Raw genomic sequence first — 23858 nt, 5'->3', positions numbered from 1 at the left:
TGTGGACCAATTTAAACAGTCCATCCCTACTGACCGAGTTGAAAACCTTGCTCAGGTCGATGAAGGCGACACAGAGTGGCTTCTCCTGCTCTCTGCATTTCTCCTACAGCTGCCTCCGGGAGAAGATCGTGCCAATGGTAGATCTCTCAGCATGGAATATGCACTGGGATTCAGGATACACCCTCTCAGCAAGCTTCTGGAGTCTGCCGAGGATGACATGAGTGAACAATTTACCAGGGATACTTAGGAGGGTGATTCCACGGTAATTGTTGCAGTCACATCTGTCTCCTTTGTTCTTATACAAGGTTATAATGTTGGCATCCCGCATATCCTTTGGAACCTCACCCTCTCTCCAGCACAGGCACAGCAGCTCATGTAGGGGTTCCAGGAGTGTGTCCAAGGCACACTTGATTACCTCTGATGGTATACCATTGTTAGCCGATGGCCAAGGACGTTTGGTGAGGTGCCAGCTATGCCCGTTTTATAGCATCCGTGACTTTAACCGCTAGGACTCACTGTCCCTTCGCGGTGGGCAGCCCGGGCCAGGCTGACGGATGCCCCAATGGCAGCACTAAGAGCCTTTCCACACCTGTGACTTTAACTGCTAGAGCTCAGAGCCCCTTCGCAGTGGGCAGTCAGGATTGACTGACAGGCGCCCCAAGAGTTTGCCCCGGGGAGGCGGCACAACTCAACGCTAGGCTCTTAGTACTCTCACCTAATGGCCAGGTTTTATAGCCAAAACGGCTGAGGTTCTTTAATTGTGTTGGCTGCTTTACAGTAACCCAGAGAAACAAGTCAGGCTTATGCACAAACGGTTACCAAAATTTATTAAATTAGATTCTAATCATGTGGTTACAAAATTGCTAGTGCCTACTTATTTAAATGTATAGATGTTACACACACAAACAAGTTACAAAACTGAAGCCATGATCCCAAAGAAAGAAAACAAACTATAGAGCTCTATTTCAAAATATGTGTACACTAAAGATAGGAGATCAGCTGTGGGTGCTTCTTACCCACCTTGCATCTCTCGATTCCAGCGGTGCCAAGCCAGGATCGGTCACTCAATTCCGCGGAAAGATGAATAAGGGACAAGGCTTAGGGACCCTTTTAGCTGCAGAAGCCTTGGGAGGCTGTCACTTATCTGACCAGCAGATAGATAGTGAAAAGCACTCAAAAATCATGGTGCTGTAGGTCCCATACTTATACCTCTGTACTCCTTTATTCTCTTTCTCCTTTCTTATGCCAAATTGGGGCTAGTCTGTCTGGGTGATGCCAGCTCTCGCAAGAGTAGTTTACACTTGCAAGGGAGAGAAACAATAAGTTTCGACTACTGGACATTCCTTTTATTAGGGTAAATATTTTCCCACCTAGGATGTTAGTGTGTGTGCATCACATTATTTAGTAGGGGCTAAGAGCCATGTCTGTCACAGCTTCTCTGTCTGCTGTGAGCCTAATCGTTGTATACGTTCCCAGAGGCACATTGTAGCAGCACATCTGTGCTTTCTCACAGCTTCAAAGGCTGTGCTGGAATTTATAAGTGCCCTGTTGTTTTGGCTCCCTTGTTTTCCCAGCAATGCTGGTCTGAGAGGGGGCTGGCTGTCTGGCTACAACCATCCTGGCCTGGGGCCTTTCCTACTGCAGTGCTGTCAATAGCTTTCTTCAATTCGACCACAGTTGGTTCCTGGTCCAGCTCGTCCACGACTGACAGGAGCTCGATGGTGTTGAGGGCTGTATCAACCAGTGTTCCCGCATGAGTAGAGCTTGGAGTAGTGCTCGACCCATCACTCCATCTGTTTGGCTTTGTCAGTGATGACTTCACCAGATTTGGATTTCAGAGGTGCCGTCTTGTTCTGGATGGGTACCATTGCCTTCTTTATGCCCTTGTACATTCCCCTGAGATTACCAGTGCTGTGGCTTGGTTTGAAAAAAGGTGTTTGTGATGCACAGATTGTGGTACGTGCAAAGTTCAAGGAGATGCTGTCCGTTGTCATTCATTTTTCCCACACCGCAGTGACCTAGGCAAGAGGGCCATGAATCATGATCGGCTCCAACTCTTGCATTGAAGTCACCCAAAAGGTACAATTGTTCACGAGCAGGTATTTGCACTATGGCGGCACTGAGCTCGTCATAGAACTTGTCCTTTGCTTCTGGTGTGGCGTTCAGGGTTGGAGCGTAAGTGCTGATCAGGTGGACAGGACCGGCGCAGGTTTGAAGTTTGACCTGAAGGAGTCTTTCTGATCCACCCTTGACTAGTTCCACCATTTGCAGAAGGGTGCTTCTGATGGCAAAGCTGACACCGTGCTCCCTGGGTTCCTCTTGGGCTTTGCCCTGCCAGAAAAAGGTGTAGTCCTTTTCCTTTAGGGATCCCGAAGCTGCGAGTCACGTCTCCTGCAAAGTTGCGATGTCAACTTGGAGCCTCTTCCGTTCCTCGTTGATGACAGTGGTCTTTCGGGTGTCGCTGATGTCCTGAAGATCTTCAGTCAAACCGGTCAACATGGTCCTTACATTCCAACAAGCAAGCTTGAAACTTTGATGATTTCCTTTTCTTAATAATGTTCTTGTTGGTTTGTCTGGTGCTCATTTCAGTCACTTGTCAGGTTTGGGAACCTTAAGCCTCACGCACCCAGTGAGGCAAGTGAACTGAGGTGAGACAGTACCCTACTGGCTGTGGGCTGCCCAGCTAAAGGCGGGCGGTGACTGTCCAATGAGATGTGATGATCTCTCCCACCGTCGGAAGCAACCCCGGCGCTCATTCTCTATGCCAATCGAGCAAGAGCTTATAACCAGAATCTGTTGCCTCCCGTGTTGGTTCAACGCTGTTAAGCGATGCTGGAGTACCTCTCCAGACGTGAGCCTGGGCAATTTTTATGGAGACCCTGGGCTGCCCAGACACCAGGCCCCCCCTCTCGGTTTTACTGATATAGTCCAAAGGAAAGGATAACCTCTACATTTGGTACCAGCTCAGCTGCAGGAGTTGCTGGGACAGTGCCAGAAGTTGACACAGAACTGCCTTAGGACTTTCCTCTGGATTTTCTGTCAGGCTTTACTCCCTTAGCCTTATTCCTTCCCAGAATAACCCACAAGGCAGTGGGGCGTCTTCCTCTACCTTCACAGGAGTTGTCGATTTGCAGCACCACACCTCCTGGTCCACCGTTGAGACTGTGCATTAGAAGGGAGAAGGTAATGGCCCTGAAAATATCCTGAATTGACACTTGGGTCAGGAACATTGCTGCCAGGGCCTGTGCCCTAATAGCATGGATAGATACAATCGCTGGTGGAAGTACTTTTGGCTGCTTGTAACCAGAAGCAAGCAGTAATCCATGATGAAATTCTCTGGGAGGATACCAGAAGACCTTTATCCTGTTCACCACTGCAACAAGTAAACTCTCTCAACAACCAGAACATCTTAGCCCCTTCAGTGTAAAAAGTCAGTACTCTCCTGACGTTCAGATTCTGTAATCAATGCTCCTCCTCTCTGACTTACGAAGCTTTGGGAAGATGACAGGCAAGAATATGTCCTGGGTCATATGAAACTGTGGAAGAATCTTGAGCAGGAAAGCTGGGTGTGTTCTGAGCTGCTTTGATTTGTTTGCTGTCCCTTTTAATTAAGTAAAATCTCTCTTTTGTGATTAATAAATGTATGTTTTGTTTTAATGTAAACCAGTGAGTTTGGAGTTAAATGCATGGGAATTTAAGTTCAGGTTATTGTATTTCCTCCTAAACTGAGGGGGAGGCATACTGGATAATAAATTCATGCTGGTGGAGGTTTGGACCAAAGGAGGACAGTACAGCTCTCGGGTGCTAGGGTGGGAAGTCGACGGTTATTTTGGATTCTCTATTGCTGGTTTATGCAGACAGCCTGAATGTAACGGCAGCTGTGTATGCCCCTACCTGTGTGTACACCGGCTGAAATTTAAGACCAGGAGAGTGTGCTGATGTGACAAGCTGTAGTGAGGGAGGGAGTCCAAGCTGGAGGGTCAGAAGTCTCAGAGGTATCCCAGTTCCAGGTGGCACCCTGGTAGGAACCCGCCACAGTGACCACTTGTGGCAAGATAAGAGGGACCTACTGAGATGATCTGCTAACATGTTCCTGGCCCTAGGGAGATGCATGGCTACAATATGAATGGCAATCTGAGCACAGAAGCTCCACAGCCAGACAACTTCTTGGCAAAGGGCTGATGAGTGGGGTCTTCCTGGCTTGTTCATATAACACATTAAGACAGCATATCTGTTTTAAATAAAAAATTACAAAAACGTTTTAAAAAAATGAGTAAAATCAATTTTCCTTTTCTTACCAGAAAAACCTGAGACTCTGAGTCTCTGTTGGTACTGTTCATCAATTCACATCTAAATCACCAAAAGAATATCTTGGCAGGTAAACAATCTCAATTCACTTTTCAGCATTATAACTTTTCATTTTTAAGTATACATAGGTATTTCAGTGGTGATATCAAAGTAAAGAATATTAGAACATTACTGCTTTTTCAAAAGCAGTATCAGTTCCTTTACATTCTCATTGCATGTTGTCACAGAGCAAAGATGGAGTAATCTAGATGTATGAGAGGACTGAAACAAATGTCAGTGTGAACGCAATACCTGGATTCTTCCAGATGTGATCTCAGACAAGTTAATTAAACCCACGGTGTATCAAATGTGTGAAAACTATTGGTTTTTTTTCTACCAATGCATTAACTTATAGCATAGCCCAAGGCAGAATGCTGAAATTTGACCTTTTGACCTCTATGTACAGACCAGGTGCCAGTGATACGTTTAATGTCACTAATAGTCCTACTTAAAACAGCTTAATAAATAAATAAAAATGCAGAACTTTACCATTTAGGCAGTGATTAGTGGCATCAGTTGGTCTTTTGTTTATCAACAGCAAGCTCCCAGCTGCATGAGGGGAGGAAGGAGTGGAGCTATGCTCCTGCCTTGGGTGCCAATGCCACTCTTGGCACCCATGCTGGGGGTTGCTGACCCCTGGCACAGGCCAAACATGAGTATTGTGACTGTATACTGTTGTATACTAGTGTCTATAAAGTGCTTGGCAACCTCAGAGAGAAAGGGGCACAGAACTACAAAATATTACAATGGCAGGTAATTTGAAGTCAGGAAAGCAGGTGAATGAGACAATAAATGGGGAAATAGAGAAATGTCATCATCTGTGACGTACAGCAGATATTGGCACTAAGACTGACAGCAGAGAAAGCTCGACGAAACAACAAACGCATACACTTGCTTCGTCGATTTTCAAAAGGCATTTGACACTATAGAGCAGAAAGTGACTTGGGTGGTGTTGCAGTCATACTGAGTGGATAGCAGACTGATACAGTTGTTGAAGGATATCAGTGATAATGCGGAGGCAGCGGTGAGAACATGTGAGGAGTTGGGAAGTTGGTTTAAAACAAGTAGAGGTATGAGACAAAGAGATCCAATATCGCCAAGTATCTTCATCGCACATCTGGAGAGAGCGATGGACAAGATCAAGGAAGAGATAGAAGGGATATCTGTGCACGGGAAAAGAATTAACAACTTGAGGTTTGCAGATGATACAGTTATCATTGAGGAAGATGAGGAGAAGCTAGCAAAAACAGTGCAGGTGTTAAACGAAGGAAGGAAGGAAGAGGTACGGACTGATTATGAACATCGATAAAACAAAAACAATGGTACTTGGAGATAAGGAAACAGGAAGAAAGATCAGTGTTGATGGTATTGAACTAGAAAATGTAGAGAAGTTCACATATCTGGGGAGCAACATAACGTATGATCTAGACTGTAAGAAGGAAATACCGACTAGAATAGCGAAAGCAAGAGCGAGTTTGAAGGCGATGGATAAGATCTGGAAAAGCAAAGCAATTAGCTTAAGAATGAAGCTGGGCATCTTGAAAACGTGTGTATTCAGCAGCATGTTGTATGGATGTGAGACATGAGAGTGATAACAAAAGATTAGAAAAGAAAAATATTGGAGTTCGCAAGGAGAAGTTACTCACCTGTAGTAACGATGGTTCTTCGAGATGTGTCCCCATGGATGCTCCACAATAGCTGTCGGGCTCGCCCAGTGCCGCAGATCGGAAATCTTCCAGCAGTTTCTCCTGGATTGAGCATGCGCTGGCGCGCGCCACCCCCCTGCACACCCCCGGCCGCATGCGCAATCCGGTCCCCGCCAGTTCCTTGACCAACCGCCTCGGATGCTCCTGAAAAACACTAGAAAGAGATCCGAAGCGGGGAGGATGGGCGGGTGGTGGAGCACCCACGGGGACACATCTCGAAGAAGCATCGTTACTACAGGTGAGTAACTTCTCTTTCTTCCTCGAGTGGTCCCCGTGGGTGCTCCACAATAGGTGACTACCCAGCAGTAACCCAAGTAAGGAGTTGGGTAATCGGTTTATGTGCAGCTTGCCCACGAGAGGACTGCTGTCGAGAGACGGGTATCCTCTTCAAATACCCAAGGCAGGGCATAATGCTCGGCAAAGGTGTCGTAGGATGACCAGGTCGCCGCTCTACAGATGTCTTTTAACGCGATGCCCTTGAAGAAGGCTGTTGACGCCGCCACTGCCCTGGTGGAGTGAGCCCTGGGTGGGGCCAGCAAAGGAGCATTTTGAAGCTCGTACCACATTTTTATACAGGACACAATGTGCTTAGAGATTCTCTGTGAAGAGAGACCTTCTCCTTTTGACCTGGGAGAGAGAGCGCGACTAGGAGCCTGTCCGTTTTCCAGAAGGACTTAGTTCTGCCTATGTAGAAGGCCAACGCCCTCCTCACATCCAGGAGACGCAGGTGTGCCTCCTTACCGGAGCTGTGAGGCTTCGGGTAAAACGAGGGTAAAACTATTGGCTCGTTAAGATTGGACTCCGAAGAGACTTTTGGAACAAAGGCTGGGTGCAGCCTTAAGGTTACCGCCTCCTTTGAGAATACTGTGCAGTGCAGCGTTGCCATCACTGCTGCGAGCTCACTCACCCTGCGGGCCGACGTAGTTGCAAGGAGGAAGGTTGTTTTTGTTTTTTTTTTCCGTAAGGAGACGTATGGGAACTGTGGCTAATGGTTCAAAAGGTGGACCCGATAGCGTGCTGAGCACCAAGTCCAAATCCCACGATGGTGGAAGCGGTTTCCAAGGGGAGTACAGGTTTACCAGCCTCTTCAAGAACCTGGTAATGATAGGATGGGTGAATACCGTGGGCCCTTCCTCTGTATGCCGAAAGGCTGATATAGCGGCGAGGTGGACCTTTAGCGAGGATAGAGAAAACCCGCCTCTCTTGAGGTCCAATAAGTATTCTAGTATTACAGGTATAGGAAGTCAAGGGGAGCTAACTGCTTGGCGGAACACCAGGCTGTGAATCGAGTCCATTTCTGCTTGTAAGTCCTCCTGGTGGAGGTCCTTCAGCTACATTCCAGGACTTCTACTCCCTCTGTACACGTGCTCTTTAAAGAGCTGAGCCATGGATTAGCCATGCTTGTAGGTGCAGACCCTGAGGGTGCGGGTGCACTAAGTACCCCTGAGCCTGCGTGAGTAAGTCCGGCGCCACCGGTAGAGGGAGCGGTGGGCGGTCCGACATGCACAAAAGCAAGGGAAGCCATTGCTGCTGATGCCAAGCGGGACTATGAGTATCATGCGAGCTCTCTCCCTTCTGGCTTTGTGCAAGACCTTGTGGCAAACAGATCGATCTGGGGAAACCCCCATGTACGAAAAATGCGCCGTAGCAGATTGGAGCGGATCTGCCATTCGTGCGTGATTGCGAAGCACCTGCTCAGCTGATCTGCTTTCATGGTGTGAGCGCCCAGCAAGTATGAGGCTTTCAATGTTATGTTGCTGGCAATGCATCAATTCTACAATTGGACTGCTTCCACACATAGGGCATGGGATTGTGCTCCTCCTTGTCGATTGGTGTAAAACATAGTGGAGGTATTGTCGGTATTGAATCCCGACTACTTTGCCACGTGGGTAATCTCAAAAATGTTTGCAGGCGTTGAACACTGCTCTGAGCTCCAGCATGGTTATGTGCAGTGTCTGTTCCCCAGGGGACCATAGCCCTTGCGTTACCTTGTCGCCGATGTGCGCTCCCCATCCTATGTGGGAGGCGTCGGTGGTAAGAAAAAATAGAAATTTGTGGTTGGTGAAAAGGCACCCCCACTAGCAGATTCTCGGGGTTTTCCCACCACGCCAGGGATCTGCGCACCTCTGTTGTGGGCGACGCCACCCTGTGGACAGTGTGGGATGCTGGTTTGTAAACGCTCGCCAGCCAATGCTGCAGGCTTCACATGTGCAACCTGGCATTCTGTACCACAAACATCGCTGCCGCCATGTGGCCCAGCAGCTGTAAGCACGTTAAGACTGGCACCGTGGGGCTGTATGTGATGACTTGCACCAGTGAACTGATGGCGCAGAAGCGGGCGTCAGGTAGGTACACCCTTGCTGTGATAGAGTTTATGCGTGCCACTATGAACTCTACATGTTGTGTGGGTTCGGACTTTGACTTTGCAAGGTTGATGACTAGGCCCAGCGAAGAAAAACGTGTCCGCTGTGATGCGTATCATGCATGAGACCTCTGCCTTCGAGGCCCCTTTTAGCAGGCAGTCGCCCAGATATGGGAAAAATAAACACCCCCTGTCTGTGCAGGTAGGATGACACCACTGCCAGCGTTTTGGTAAAGACTCTGGGGGCCAAGGAGAGGCCGAACGGAAGAACCCTGTGCTGGAAGCGCTCCTGGCCGACTGTGAAGCGGAGGAAGCGTCTGTGTGCCAGGTGGATTGTTATAGGAAAGTAAGCATCTTGTAAGTCGAGTGCTGAAACCCAGTCTCCATCGTCCAGTGCCGTGAGTATCAAGGCAACTGTGATCATCCGAAAACGTTGCTTGCGCAAGTAACGGTTGAGGCCCCGAAGATCTAAGATGGGCCTCCAGTCTCCTGTTTTCTTCTCTGGTAGGAAGTAGCGTGAATAAAAACCTTCCCCTGGAATTATTCCGGCACTCTTTCCACCTCCCCTATGAACATAAGGTGATTCACCTTCTGCTTGAGCCTCACCTCGTGGCAGCGTCCCTGAGGTGAAGCCTGGTGGGAGGCTTCGTTGGTGGAAGCGACTGGAAGGGGATCACGTAACCCGTGGCTATGATCTCCAGCACCCATTTGTCTGTGGTGATCTTTTGCCATTGGGAGTGGAAAGGTCTGAGGCGATGATGGAACATGAGATGAGAGTGGCATTGAGTGAGGGTATTGATAGTGCAGCCCCCGACATACCTGTCAAACTTGTTGCCTTTGGGCCTGACCCGAGGGCTTACAGCTTTGTTGAGAACGTCGCTTAGGAGTTCTGTACTGTTGCTGCTGTCGATAGCGCCCTTGGCCGTAGCCCCATTGATATTGAGCCCGCTGTGGTTGTAAGCGTAGCGTCTTTGCTGAGGATAAAATTTTCCCCCCCTGTATGGGGGAGTATAAATGCCCAAGGTTCTAAGTGCAGCACTCGAGTCCTTACTGGAGTGAGGGTCCGAGTCGGTTGAGTCTGCAAACAGCTTTTATGTATCAAAGGTAAGGTCCATGATCTTCGCCTGTAGGTCCCTCGGGATACCCGACGTCTGGGGCCAGGATTCTCTACGCATGACCACTGCTGTAGCCGTTGAACGTGCCGCCGTGTCCGCCACATCCAGGGCAATCTGGACTCCCGTCTGCGATGCTGCGTAGCCCTCTTGAATAATCGCCTTTAACACCAGCTTTTTGTCTTCCAGAAGTGAATCCATGAAGGGAGTAAGCCTGGAGTAATCATCAAAATTATGGTTTGCTAGGTGTGCCCATAATTTGCCATTCTCAATAGCAGGGTAGAAGAGGAGTATACCTTCCTGCCCAACAGCTCTAGCTTCTTAGCATCTTTGTCCAATCCCCCCGATTTGTACTGAGAAGCCTTTGACCTCTGCTGGGACGACTCAACCACCAAAGAATTTGGTTGTGGGTGACTGAAGAGGAACTCCATGCCCTTTGCCGGGACGAAGTACTTCTTATCCGCTCTCTTGTTCGTAGGCGGAACAGAGGCCGGAGTCTGCCATATAGTAATGGCTGACTCCAGAATGGCTTCGTCCAGCGGAATAGCAATTTTGGATGAAGCTGGGGGTCTCAAATTTTCCAGGAGTTTGTGATGTTTCTCCTGCACCTCTGTCGTTTGAATGTCTTGCGTGAAAGCCACCCTTTTAAACAGCTCCTGAAACTGTTTAAGGTCATCCGGGGGAGAGACGTCCCCGGGGGGCCATGGCCTCATCTGGGGAGGATGAGGAGGAACCACTAGGGTAAACCTCCCTCGAACCCTCGGGCTCCTGCGGTCGATGATACACTTGCTCGCTGGAGGATTGTGAAGGAAAGTCTCGGGGTTCTAAAATTAACTCCCCTTGAGACAACTCTGTTTCTGTCCCCGATCAGGAGTGCCCACGGGGGTATTGAGCGGCCGGGGGGGACCTGCCCCTGGGTGCAGGCCTGTGGTGTCTGTGTCCAGCATGATAAGGACGACCATGGCAGCATGGGCGAGGGTCCGGGGATGGAGACCTAGACCACTCACGGGGTGCGTACCCCCGATGTCTGGGAGAGCGAGACCTCCGCGATGACACAGATAGAGGTGAAACTGGCTTGTGATAGTACTCCAGGGGATCCAATCCCAGAAATGGTGAAGGTGGCCCAAGCCATGGTGACATTGGTTGGAGGAACGAAGAAGGAGGTTCCGGATGGGCCGGTGGAGACACAGGCCCTAGGTGCGGCGTGTGTATCACAGGGGGAGGGCTTGGTGCTAACAGCAGCGCAGCCCTGTCCGAAGATGGACTGCGGTGCCGGCCTTTTGATTTTGCCTTGCCCCTCCCCTGCGGGGCCAGCACCGCCCCCTTCCGTGCCGGGGATCTCGGCCCCACTGTCAGCGCCGCGCTTGGCACCGTCAGCTGCGGTGCCGCGCGGGTATCCTCCTCCGGTGCCTGCAGGCTCCGTGCCTGGCGCCCCTGCACCATTGGTGCCATGGGGGCCGGTGCCGCCTGTGGCGGTGCCGCCGGGTCCGGCGCTTGCCTCGCTGATGCTCTAGGCGCCGCGCGTGCCGGCTGTTGTATAACCGGAGGCTCAGCCTCTGCCACGTGCGCTGCCACTTGCCTGAGTATGCGGCTGGGGGCTGTGTGCTCCGCTCGTCCTGCTCGCTGCAAACGCCGGCAAGGATTGAGCCAGGGAGAGTTTCCTCCGTTTCTGCACCGAGGGGGTCAGAGAAAGCTGCCCTCCTCTTATGCAACCCAAAGAGCCCTTCTGGGTGAGGCTTCTCCGGCAAGTCCGGCTGGAGAGCCTTATCAACAAGAGCATTTTACGCCTCATCGCTCTGTCCTTCCTGGCCCTGGCTGTGAGCTTAGCACAGTGAGAACACTTCTGGATAGCCTGTGATTCCCCCAGGCATCGGATGCATTCGCTATGCCCCACGGAGGCCGGCATAGCTTCACAGCATGACTCATGCTTTTTAAAACCTGAAGAGGCCATTGCGGTGAGTCCTTTACTGTTAATAGGGTACTGAGCACTTAATCCGTGCCTTTCCACCCCAAATACTGATCACCGGCCTGCGGGGCAGTGGGCGGCCTAAATGGCCTTCATGTCAGCTCTTCTCTTCTCCGCTCCTCTCTTTTTCTTTTTTTTTGCTGATATTCTCTTTGTCTTTGCTTTCTCTTTCTTTTTTTTTTTTTAATAACCAAAAACAACAAATGAAGCGTAGAAAAAAAAAACACTATTTAATCTGACTCTGGCCTTAGCCTGAGTAGATTCCATCTGCAGCCGATGGCGGTTGAGAAGGAACTGGCGGGGACCGGATCGCGCACGCGGCTGGGGGCGCGCAGGGGGGCGGCGAGCGCCAGTGCATGCGCAATCCAGGAGAAACTGCTGGAAGATTTCCGATCTGTGGCGCCAGGCGAGCCCAACACCTATGGTGGAGCACCCATGGGGACCACTCGGAGAAGAAGGAGTTGTTATAAAAAGATTCTGAGAATAGGATTGATGCAGAAGGTAACCAATGAGGAATTATATAAGAAGATATTGCCGAAAGAGAACCTGCTGCAGAAGGTTATAAAACAGAAGCTACAATTATTTGGACATATTTGCAGAATGAACGACAAATGAAAAATCAAGACTCTAGTATTCGGCATAATGCATTGTTCGAATAGGAGAGGCAGACCCCACAGAGAATGGATAGATGATGTAGTAGATTGGTGCAGAGCTAGTCTACAGAAACTAAGCCACTCTGCACTGGATAGGGAAATATGGAAGGAAATAGCGAGAGAGGCATCAGACACCAATGGGCGCTGAGCCAACGGTTATTGATGATGATGATGATGATGACCTGTGATAGAAAGAGAAATATACCAAAAATCCCACAAAATGAATAGAAGCAGAGGTTAACAAAACAAGAGGCAGCCAGTTTATTTGTTATTAAAGGGAGTGTGTTTATCAAGGCCAGGGCCACTTCTCTCATGTTTCCTCAGCTGGCGCCTATACTGCCATAGTTAGAACAAGATAGCAGGTGGACAGGCAAAGTAGGAGTGCAGCTGCTGCAGAAGATGACAGTAATAATGATGTTGACATCATTAATTGTAATTAGTACATAGCATGCAGAGTGGAAGGGTCACTTTCATATCATCTGGAATGGCACACTGCCTGAGAAAATGGGCATAATGCTATTACATTTAGCTTCATGGATTAGCTCAGTATACCAGCCAAAATGAACACAAAGAGCATCCAACCTTCTCTCGCCTTCATACAATTTTTTTTTTTTTTTTTTTTTTTTTTGAGGACATGAAGATGATAGGTGTAAAACTGGCATGGCTTGGATAAGCATGATGTTCACTTTTCATAATTCAATGGTGGGATTATTTCTTACTGCCAGTCTTAGTTCTTGCTCCCCCAGACAGCTGGCCATACAGTTCAAACTGAGTGAAGCTACATGGCTTCCCAAATGTTAGCTGTAACCAGTGCTTAACTGTATTTGGCTAAACACCCTCAACACTGACTTGTGAGGCTCTGTTTCCTACACTCACCAAATGCTGTGGCATTTTACTTTTTTGCACGAACCTTTCACTGTGTGTTACCATAATGGCCAAGAAAAGCACTGTACTATATGACAGTGGTCCTCTACCTTTTCAGTAACACAGCACACTTCAACAAGACAAGCAATTCCACAGCGCACACACCTTTTTCAGCTGAACCGACTGCTCAGAAACAGCACATTTGCTGTGGCTGCAGTTTTACTGGAGAGCTCTCCAACATAGTAATGCATACAACAAGCTAAAGAAGGATCAAATGTATTAATGTTTCAAATCCACCACAGAAAACACCATCTTCAACAGGTCAAAAAAAAATGTGGGCAACTGTACACGTGCCATGCTCGAGATGTTGAGTAATTCAGTAACCGCTTAAGATTTCATTGCTTACTTGATTACTTGCAAGGAGTGGGGGGAGGAGGTCCAGAGGGCAGGCTCCCCTCCCTACCAGCCCATTGGAGCTGGGATGTGGCATTTAAACCACATCCCAGCTCCAACGGGCTTTCCTCCTTGCCACGGCAGGGAAGGCAGGTGGGCCTTCTGCCACCCTTTTCAGGCCAGGAAGCAGCATTTCAGCTGCCTCACGGCACAGATAGTCTCCTGCAGGGTTGGGATCTTCCCTCGCAGTGGCTCTGCGAAGCCCCAGAAAAGCCTTGATGCTTGAGCCCCAGCTGGCACTGGGTCATCAATTCTGCCTTTCCCCACACCCCCCGCTCCTGCTCCCAGTGACTCTGCAAAGAGTCGCTGTGAGAGGAAATTAATGAAATTTCATGGCACACTTGGACAGTTCTCATGGTACACTGGGTGAAAACTACTGTTGTATCGTACCCACCTGAGAAAGGAGAAAGAGCACCATACTATGCTGGGATACTTCTTGAAAAATGAAGAGTTGACACTGTATTAGCTATCACATACTCAGAATAAGAACAGTCAAGCTTTGTTTTATACTCCTTTGATCTCATAACTTACTGATCAGATCACTAACTGAGAAGGAGCTAAACATGGAGAAACAAATACATATTATTTGGACAATGCAGTTGGCACCATAGGCTCAGTCCCACAATGTGACATTTATGTGAGGAGCGGGTGTTTAGTACCTCATAATAGAGGCTCTGCCAGCACTTTATGTATTAGAACCCGGTATTTCATTTACTGGCCAGTCTTTCCACAATTCATGCCTACAGAATTCCTTCCGCTCACTTGTATGTTCTTTAGTGAAACAATGGTGTAAAGAAGACTGCTCAGACTCTTGTTCTCTCTCTCTCCGCCTGACCTTCCCTTTCCCCTAAACCTCCTCTGTTGATCTGGAAGGTCCTCTTCCCATTGAACAGCCACTCCTCAAAAGTAATGAGGGACACTGGGGACAGGACTGAATCCAAGAGAGGGAGCTGTTGAACATGGAAGATGGAAAGCTAATTTATGTGAGTTCTCCTCACATCCAAACTGTTCCCTTTATTTGAAGGGTCATCTTCCTTTTGTAAGAGGTCAGCTTATTGCAGAGCCAGTCCGTGAAGCCCAAGGGGCAATGGATGTTCTCGTATGCAGAGACATTTCCTTAAAAGTTATACACTTCTTTGGATTTAAAAAAAAAAAAAAAAAAAAGCTAATCATTTCCTCTTAAGGAGAGGTTTCACTGTCCAGCCAGGGGGTGATACCATCCTCCACATATTTCAGAGTGGGCTTAAGTGACAGTAAGTACATTCGCTATATTGAACCTTTATTACTTGATTTTCCTGCTCGAAAAATTTACACCTGAATAGTTTCACAAGACCATTTCAAAAATTAAATGTGTGAATTAATAACAGTGATATGCATAGAAAAGGAGATGTCTGCATAAAAAAAGACCATGAAACGTCTTTTGTTTTTGTTGTTTCCAATTTACTAATGCAGACAAAATGGCTTCAATATTGCTGTACCAGCCCCTGAGGAGACCATTAATCAAATATTCCAAATAAGAACAGAAAACAATACAACTGAATGGACAAGAATAGGTATTCATATCTGGGCCTTTATATGGAAGAGAACAGCTGTGATTATTTTTTTCAGAGAAGAAATTGCCAAAAAGTAGAGAAACAGATGGCTGAGAACACTAGATATCACATGAAAACATATTTTCCTATGGAAACTAATGTACAACATTAATTACTCAAACTACACAGTATATTATGGGATGACAATAAGGATTATTAATAAAAACTGACTGGTGTCTAATCAGTTTTTTAAAGAAAACAAAAGCCATTACTACAAGAAGACCCTCTCAGTATACCCCAGCGATCATAAACAGCCCATAAATGCATATTTCTATACTAGTCTGACTTCCACCACTGTCTCATTACTGAAATAACAAAACTGTTACAGTGCTCTAAAATCATAATTGAAATGCTCCTTTCATCACATTTCGCTTATCAGAACCATTCCCTCTGTTTGTAAGAAATTATTCAGCTAAATGAAAACTTTACCTTAACTATTTCGTCAATGAAACAGACATGTGAAACAGGGTCTCTCTTCTTTGTCAATACTTTTTGCAAGTGCTGCACCTGTAAGAGAAAATTCGTTTCAAGGATCATTTAAGTTTTCTAAAGTGGCATATGCAAAAATTGCACTAATACGGAAGAGGAAACATAGGGACTGAATACCTGCGCACAGGCTGCACAGATCTGATCCATAAGTTTCTCCATGTTTGTCCAGAGGGCTGCTCGGAAAGCTGCCGTGTTCCCTGGTGTTGGCATAACAGCTCGGCCAGGGCCACCTAAACATATTTTAAAGGCAACATATCAACCCATGTCAGGGCTTAAAAATCAAGATCAACATGGTCAGGTTTGAGTGCCTCACTGAATTTATAAACATTAAAAAAATCCATCTATAGGCATCTTAAGAAGTGGCCTAATTTTCAGAAGTCTTGAGCAGCCTCAGATAGCTTGAAACAATACCTGAATGAGATGATTGGGGCTCTTAACCTGGAAGCCTGGTGAGGCTACTTTAAATATCAGCATTATTAACTATTTCACTACTTCTCATCTCAGCAAAAGAACAAAGCCAATATACTTCGCCACTGTTGTAAGATGTTCTGGAATGTTAGACTCAGAGATTCCAAAATCTTAATGGTTTCTCTGAACTCCTTAGGATGCCAAGCATTTTTCTCCCATATGACTGAGCACAATGCACTTCTGCCAACTGACCAGAGACTGTTATGATGTATATTAAATAACATGGCCACACTGTACCTCTTGTAACTGTCTGGGATGGCTGAGTCAAAACTTTGATATCCAAAGCACTGTTGATGTTCTCCTCTATAGATGCACAGTATCCATCCACTACATTAGAAATGATATCCTTTAAAGTTCCAAGGTTGTAGAAAACCTGAAGCGCTGTTCCCACTTGAGTAGGATTCTGTAGAGATACAGGAAAAAGGTAATGTCCAACTGTAAGATGAATTTGTTTATCTATGATGAGATGTCACTTCAATATTGAAGTTAATGTTCTTATGTTTGCTGGTTCATTTCATTTACCAAGTGATAGGTCTCTTTACAGGGGAACAGAGAAGAGGAGGAAAGAGGTGGGGAGGTTGGTTTACTTTGATCTCACTACTCAACAGTTAGTTAGACACAGGGCAGCATCAGAGGGAGGAAAAAAGGAAAGGAGATGATGATAATTCGTATGCTATGGATACAATAATTCTTTGCATATGAAAATTACTGTACCATATCGAGTATCAGTATGTCTTGGCTATCTCTAGTTACGTGACAGCTAGTAATACTATAGTTTGCAGGTACTGTATCTGCCACACTTCTGTCTTTTAACTGTTAAACTGTTGATTAAACATAATCAGGGCCTGAAAAATCTACATAGGGAGCTTGAGCAGGAGAATGCCATCAATGTATGCAAAAATCTAAGCTTTCATTTTTAAAAAATAAGTTTCTAGCTCTGATGATTTTGACAGTAAGTTTACAGATATGAATCGAGTGTGAACTAATGCCATTCCATCTTCCTAAATCTGCCAACAGACAGCTCAGTGCCTTTGTTAATGTTCAGAGCTTTCCCTAAATAAAATGACATGAAAACCAATTGGAGTCTTTTCAGTGTCACTGCTGTGCTTTAGAACCCTTTGGTTAAGAATAAAACTGACAGAAATCCCAGGCTACGTCTACACGTGCAGCCAACATCGAAATAGCTTATTTCGATGTTGCGACATCGAAATAGTCTATTTCGATGAATAACGTCTACACGTCCTCCAGGGCCAGCAACGTCGATGTTCAACTTCGACGTTGCTCAGCCCAACATCAAAATAGGCGCAGCGAGGGAACGTCTACACGCCAAAGTAGCACACATCGAAATAGGGATGCCAGGCACAGCTGCAGACAGGGTCACAGGGCGGACTCAACAGCAAGCCGCTCCCTTAAAGGGCCCCTCCCAGACACAGTTGCACTAAACAACACAAGATACACAGAGCTGACAACTGGTTGCAGACCCTGTGCCTGCAGCATAGATCCCCAGCTGCCGCAGAAGCAGCCAGAAGGCCTGGGCTAAGGGCTGCTGCACACGGTGACCATAGAGCCCCGCAGGGGCTGGAGAGAGAGCATCTCTCAACCCCCCAGCTGATGGCCGCCATGGAGGACCCAGCAATTTCGACGTTGCGGGACGCGGATCGTCTACACGGTCCCTACTTCGACGTTGAACGTCGAAGTAGGGCGCTATTCCTATCTCCTCATGAGGTTAGCGACTTCGACGTCTCGCCGCCTAACGTCGAAGTTGGTGCCGCTACTTCGAAGTAGCGTGCACGTGTAGACGCAGCTCCAATGAGCTGCAGCCAAGGCGTGTACTGGAGCTATTCAGCTCAGGTCATGCAACAAAAAAGCAGAGCTTCTGGAATGGTAGAATCATGGAGACGTGTCTGCCTCCCACCCACACAGAAAGCTGCTTCTCCCTTCCAGCATTCATAGGAAATTGGGAGGCGGAGTTGTATGTTTCAGGTACATACTAGCTGGAGACTAATCCAAAAATAGGTTCCCTCTCATTCTATTTATTCCCAGTGCCTAAGGCTGGGGTGAGGACATCTGAGGCTTTAGAAACAATGTTATGTTCCCCCTCGCGACTTCGCCCTACCTGTGTGCCATAGGCTCTGTTCCCTTTTTGAATGGCAGTGGTGAGGGATACTCATATCAGAGCAGTCATCTAGGTGAACACCACGACCACTCCTCTTTGGGCAGGGTGGGTCTCCCCTTCCCAAGATCACCTTCTGGTAGGATGAGGCCTGTCGTGGAGGAGCGAGGGTGATTCAGCCACCACTCAAATGAACAGAGGACTATGTCAGGAGCTCCTGTGGACGTCACCCAGTGAAAGGCATGATGGGGGAGTAGCAGTAAGGAACCCCATGCACAGATACATCCAGAGAAATGAGTTTCAAAATTCAGACTCAAATGAAATGAATGATACTGCTCATCCCTCTCAGAACTACTGTTGCATGTGTCTGACAACTCAGGCAGACATCAGTGAAAAAATATTCTTGAAGATGAGGCTGTTTCTTCCTAACTAGAAGGGCGGGGACCATAATTTTAAGAAAAAGCTGAGATTTTAATGTTGTGAAATTACTCTAGGACCTAAGGCCCATGGCATGGGAAGGGGGAGGAGAAGCACTGACCATGTAGGGATCATGTAGCTCATAAGGTTAGCCCTCTGGCAATTAGATGTGTGGTAAAATTTCCAAGCCTTGTGGGTGGGTGAGCAGGAAAAACAAAAAGAAAGATTAGTGGAATGAATAAGAAAAATGAAGCACAGAAAATATATATAAGCAGCTACGAGAGGCAGGGCAGAAAAGGTAAGGGAAAGGGGTACAGAATACAATAAGTGGGAAGGGAAAGGAAAAGAATGAGAATTAAACAGATGCTGAAGGTTACTAAGGAAAAGTCACTGTGATCAATAATAGGACTGAATGGACTAAAGACGAAAAAGGAAAGAAAGGAATGATATAAAGGGTATATCTACACTTGGGAATAGTCACATTTATTAAAGTCAACTTTTTAACACTAGGGCTGGGTCTACAAGTGCCCCTTCCTTTAGAAAGGGGCATGCTAATGAGCAGGTTTGAAATATGCTAATGAGGCGCTGCAATGAATATGCAGCGCCTCATTAGCATAATAGCAGCCACAGCAATTTGAAAGTGCGGCGTTTCGAATTGTGTGCCACCCATGGAGACGGGACCTTCCGAAAGGACCCCCCCCCCCCAGTTTTCAAAAGCCCTTCTTCCTATCTGGTGATCGGAAGAAGGGTTTTCGAAAACTGGGGGGGGGGTCCTTTCGGAAGGTCCTGTCTCCACAGGCGGCACGCGATTCGAAAAGCTGCACTTTCGAATCGCCACAGCCGCTGTTATGCTAATGAGGTGCTGCACATTCATTTCAGCACCTCATTAGCATATTTCGAACCTGCTCATTAACATGCCCCTTTCGAAAGGAAGGGGCATGTGTAGACCCAGCCTAGATATTATAAAGTCAAAGTTGAGCTTCTGAACCTGCTCTCAAGGTCAATTTAGTGTGTCCCCATTAGATTGCCTAATTTCAACTTTGGCAGCGGTGCATTGTGGGCACCTATCCCACAGTTCCTGCAGTCCCATTGCATTTTGGGATTCTGTGCCAGTGTCTTGTGGGAAAAAAAATTGCCACAAGTGGTTCTGGGTTTCTGATGTCATCATCCCAGTCTGCATTTTCCTCACTTCCTGCTAAAAAGAAATGAAAGAAGAATTTTTGCACTGCGTTCACATTGCCTGCCACACGCCATGACCAGGATAACATGGGTCTGGAGATGCTTCAATGTGTGGCACAGTGTTTTGTGATGACTTCCCACATTGTGATGCAGTATATTCTGAACTTAATGGTCATGGAGAATGAGTGTATTAAGGCAGGAGGCATTAACCCATGTCAAGATTGGGACAAGAGGAAGGCGAGTTGTTGGCAGCACTGGAGTCATCGTACACAGTGGAACATAGCTTCTAAACCTGCAAAACCAGGTTAGACTGGTGGGACCATATTGTTTTGCAGGCATGGGATGATCAGCAGTGGCTGGAAAACTTTCACATGCATAAGGCCACTTTCATGGAACTTTGTGAAATGCTGTCCTCTGCCCTGAAACACAACGATACCAGAATGAGACCTGCTTTGACAGTTGAGTACTGCGTGACAACTGCTCTGTGGAAGCAGCCAGCTACTAGTAGGTCAGAAATCAATTTGGGGTGGGGAAATCTACAGTGGGGGCTGTCGTCATCCAGGTAGCCAAGGAAATCGCTAACCTCCTAATGTGGAAAACAGTGGCTCTGAAGAATGTGCCAAACATAGCTGATGCATTTGCTCACATGGGATTCCCTAGCTGCTGTAGCTGTAGGGCCATAGAAGGAATGGACACCCCCATCCTGGCATCAGACCACCAGACGTCCCAGTACATTAATCGCAAAGGGTACTTCTCTATCATCTTGCAGGCATTGGTGGATCTCAAAAGGTCACTTCAACTACATCTATGTGAGATGGTCAGAAAAGGTGCCTGACGTGTGAATCTTTGGGAATTCTGGTCTATTTAGAAGGCTTTAGAGTTGTGCTTTCTTCCCACACCAGAAAATTAACATTGGGAGCATGGAAATGCCCATAGTGATCCTGGGCGACCCTGCTTACCCTTTGCTTCCTTGGCTCATGAAGTCATAACAAGCTCTTCAATTACAGACTAAGCAGGTGCAGAAGGCTGGGGGAATGTGTCTTTGGATATTTAAAAGTGAGTGTCAGATGCTTTCTAACCCACTTAGACATCAGCGAAGGAAAAATTACCCTTGTCGTTGGGGCCTGCTGTATTCTTCGTAATATTTGAGAGACAAAAGGGGAAATTTTCATGTCAGTGTGAGGGGCAGAGGCAGATCTCCTGGCCAGTAATTAGTATCTGCAACTGGACCCAAGGACAATCAGAAGAGCACAGAAAGATGCAGTGGAAATCAGGGATGTCTTGAAAACCAAATTTATGAATGAGCATGCAGGGTCCTGAATCTCCCACACCCCACCCCTGCTGTTTCTTTGCCTTTTAAGAAACTGCCTCCAATCACATAGAATACTAGTACTGGAAGGGACCTCGAGAGGCCATCGAGTACAGCCCCCTGCCCTAATGGCAGGGCCAAGTACTGTCTAAACCATCCCTGATAGACATCTATCTAACCTGCTCTTAAATATCTCCAGCAATGGAGATTCCACAACCTCCCTTGGCAATTTATTCCACTGTTTGACCACCCTGACAGTTAGGAATTTTTTCCTAACGTCCAACCTAAACCTCCCTTGCTGCAGTTTAAGTCTATTGTCTCTTGTTCTATCCTCAGAGGCCAAAAAGAACAAGTTTTCTCCCTCCTGACACCCTTTTAGATACCTCAAAATGACTATCATGTCGCTCCTCAATCTTCTCTTTTTCAAACTAAACAAGGTCAGTTCTTTCAGCCTTTCTTCATAGGTCATTCTCAAGCATTTTAATCATTCTTGTCGCTCTTTTCTGGACCCTTTCCTATTTCTCCACATCTTTCTTGAACTGCGGTGCCCAGAACTGGACACAATACTCCAGCTGAGGCCTAACCAGTGCAGAGTAGAGCAGAAGAACGACTTCTCATGTCTTGTTCACAACACACCTGTTAATGCATCCCAGAATCATGTTTGCTTTTTTTGCAACAGCATCACGCTGTTGACTCATATTTAGCTTGTGGTCCACTATAACCTCTAGATCCCTTTCTGCTGTACTCATTCCTAGACAGTCTCTCCCAATTCTGTATGTGTGAAACTGATACTTCCTTCCCAAGTGGAGCACTTTGCATTTGTCCTTATTAAACTTCATCCTGTTTACTTCAGACCATTTCCCCAATTTGTCCAGATCATTTTGAATTTTGACCCTATCCTCCAAAGCAGTTGCAATGCCTCCTAGCTTGGTATCATCTGCAAACTTAATAAGTGCACTGCCTATGCCAATATCTAAATTATTGATGAAGATATTGAACAGAACCAGTCCCAAAACTGACCCCCGCAGAACCCCACTTGTTATACCTTTCCAGCAGGATTGAGAATCATTAATTACTACTCTCTGAGTATGGTTATCCAACCAGTTTTGCACCCACCTTATACTAGCCCCATTTAAGTTGTATTTGCCTAGTTTATTGATAAGAATATCATACAAGACGGTATCAAATGCCTTACTAAAGTCACGGTATACCACATACACCACTTCTCCCTTATCCACAAGGCTCGTTATCCTGTCAAAGAAAGCTGTCAGATTGGTTTGACATGACTTGTTCTTTACAAATCCATGCTGGCTGTTCCCTATCACCTTACCACCTTCCAAGTGCTTGCAGATGATTTCTTTAATTACCTGGTCCATTATCTTTCCTGGCACAGAAATTAAGCTGACTGGCCTGTAGTTTCCTGGGTTATTCTTATTCCCCTTTTTACATGACAACCCTCACCATCATACCCAACCCCAAAGCATGGACTCCAAAGCATGTTAGCTAATAAACAAAACCTTCTTTTTCCAACCTACAATGTTTTTATTTAGGGGGGCCCTAATGGCAGAGTGGTGGGTATAGGAAAAACAAAGGGATAATGAAGTCATGGTTGCTGGAATGTTAGATTTCTACTGGGGTGTGATTCTCGGAGTGCACTGCAGCGATCTCCGTGACCTTCCTGGCCTCATTCTGGGGCCCCGTTGAGGAGAGGGGTCTGAATTTGTAGAGGGGAGAGGTAAGAAAGGGGAGGGAGCCTGGAGTGGATGGGGGATACAGAACTCTGACCAGGGGAGGTGAATGAACATGGAAAGTGAGGCATGAAATGGAGCATTTATTGCACAGGGGGTGTAGAGTTTGATTTTTGAAGCATTGTTTCCTTTATCTCTGTCTGCCTGGTGAATAAGGATAGAAAAGAAGAATGTATTTTAGTCTGGTTGTCAGTCATGTTTCTCCTCCAGTCTCTCATTTCCTGTCTTTCCTGAGAGGACTATGATCTTTCCTTTTCCTACTGCTTCAAAATAATCATAGAATCATAGGGCTGGAAGGGACCTCAGAAGGTCATCTAGTTCAGCCCCCTGCTTCAAGCATGATCAACCCCAACTAAGTCATCCCAGCCAGTACCTTGTCAAGCCAGGATTTAAAAACTTCTAGGGATGGAGAATCCACCACCTCTCCAGGCAACACAGTCCACTGCTTCACCACCCTCTCAGTGAAGTAGTTTCTCCTAATATCCAACTTACTCCTCTCCTTCTGTAACTTCAGACCATTACTCCTTGTTTTGCCATCTGTCACACTGAGAAGAGTTTCTCTCTATCTGCTTTAGAGCATCCCTTCAAGAAGTTGAAGGCTTCTATTAAATCTCTCCTCAGTCTTCTCTTCTGTAAACTAAATGGGCCCAAATCCCTCAGCCTCTCCTTATAAGTCATGTGATCCAGCCCCTTAATCATTTTTGTTGCCCTCTGCTGAACCCACTCCAGCACATCCACATCCTTTTTATATTGGGGAGCCCAAAACTGGACACAATATGCCAGATGCAGCCTCACCAGTGCCAAATAGCAGGGAATAACCAATTCTCTAGATCTGCTCACAATGCTCCTCGCCTTCTTAGCAACAAGGGCACACTGTTTACTCATATCTAGCCTTTCATTCACCATAACCCCTAGGTCCCTTTCTGCTGTACTGCTGCTTAGCCAGTCAATCCCCAGTCTATGATAATGCGTGGGATTCTTCTATCCCAAGAAGTGTATTTTCCCCAGATCCCTAAATGGCCCCCTCAAGGATTGAACTCAGAACCCTGGGTTCAGCAGACCAGTGCTCAAACCACAGAG

At 46.9% G+C, this 23858-nt stretch overlaps 1 protein-coding gene across 1 annotated transcript in view; it reads right to left on the bottom strand.

Annotated features, from left to right (window-relative positions):
* COG5 (component of oligomeric golgi complex 5) overlaps window positions 1–23858 on the bottom strand; it is a 367281-nt gene that overhangs the window by 109878 nt on the left and 233545 nt on the right. The window contains exons 8-10 of the mRNA XM_075016386.1: window positions 16250–16415; window positions 15662–15774; window positions 15485–15562 (exon numbers count right to left, since the gene is read on the bottom strand). Coding sequence (XP_074872487.1) covers window positions 15485–15562; window positions 15662–15774; window positions 16250–16415 — 357 coding nt within the window. The remainder of the gene's footprint in view (window positions 1–15484; window positions 15563–15661; window positions 15775–16249; window positions 16416–23858) is intronic.

Source organism: Carettochelys insculpta, chromosome 1 (assembly GCF_033958435.1).
Source record: "Carettochelys insculpta isolate YL-2023 chromosome 1, ASM3395843v1, whole genome shotgun sequence".
In the NCBI taxonomy this organism is placed as follows: domain Eukaryota; kingdom Metazoa; phylum Chordata; order Testudines; family Carettochelyidae; genus Carettochelys; species Carettochelys insculpta.
This window is presented reverse-complemented; position numbering and strand designations above follow the sequence as displayed.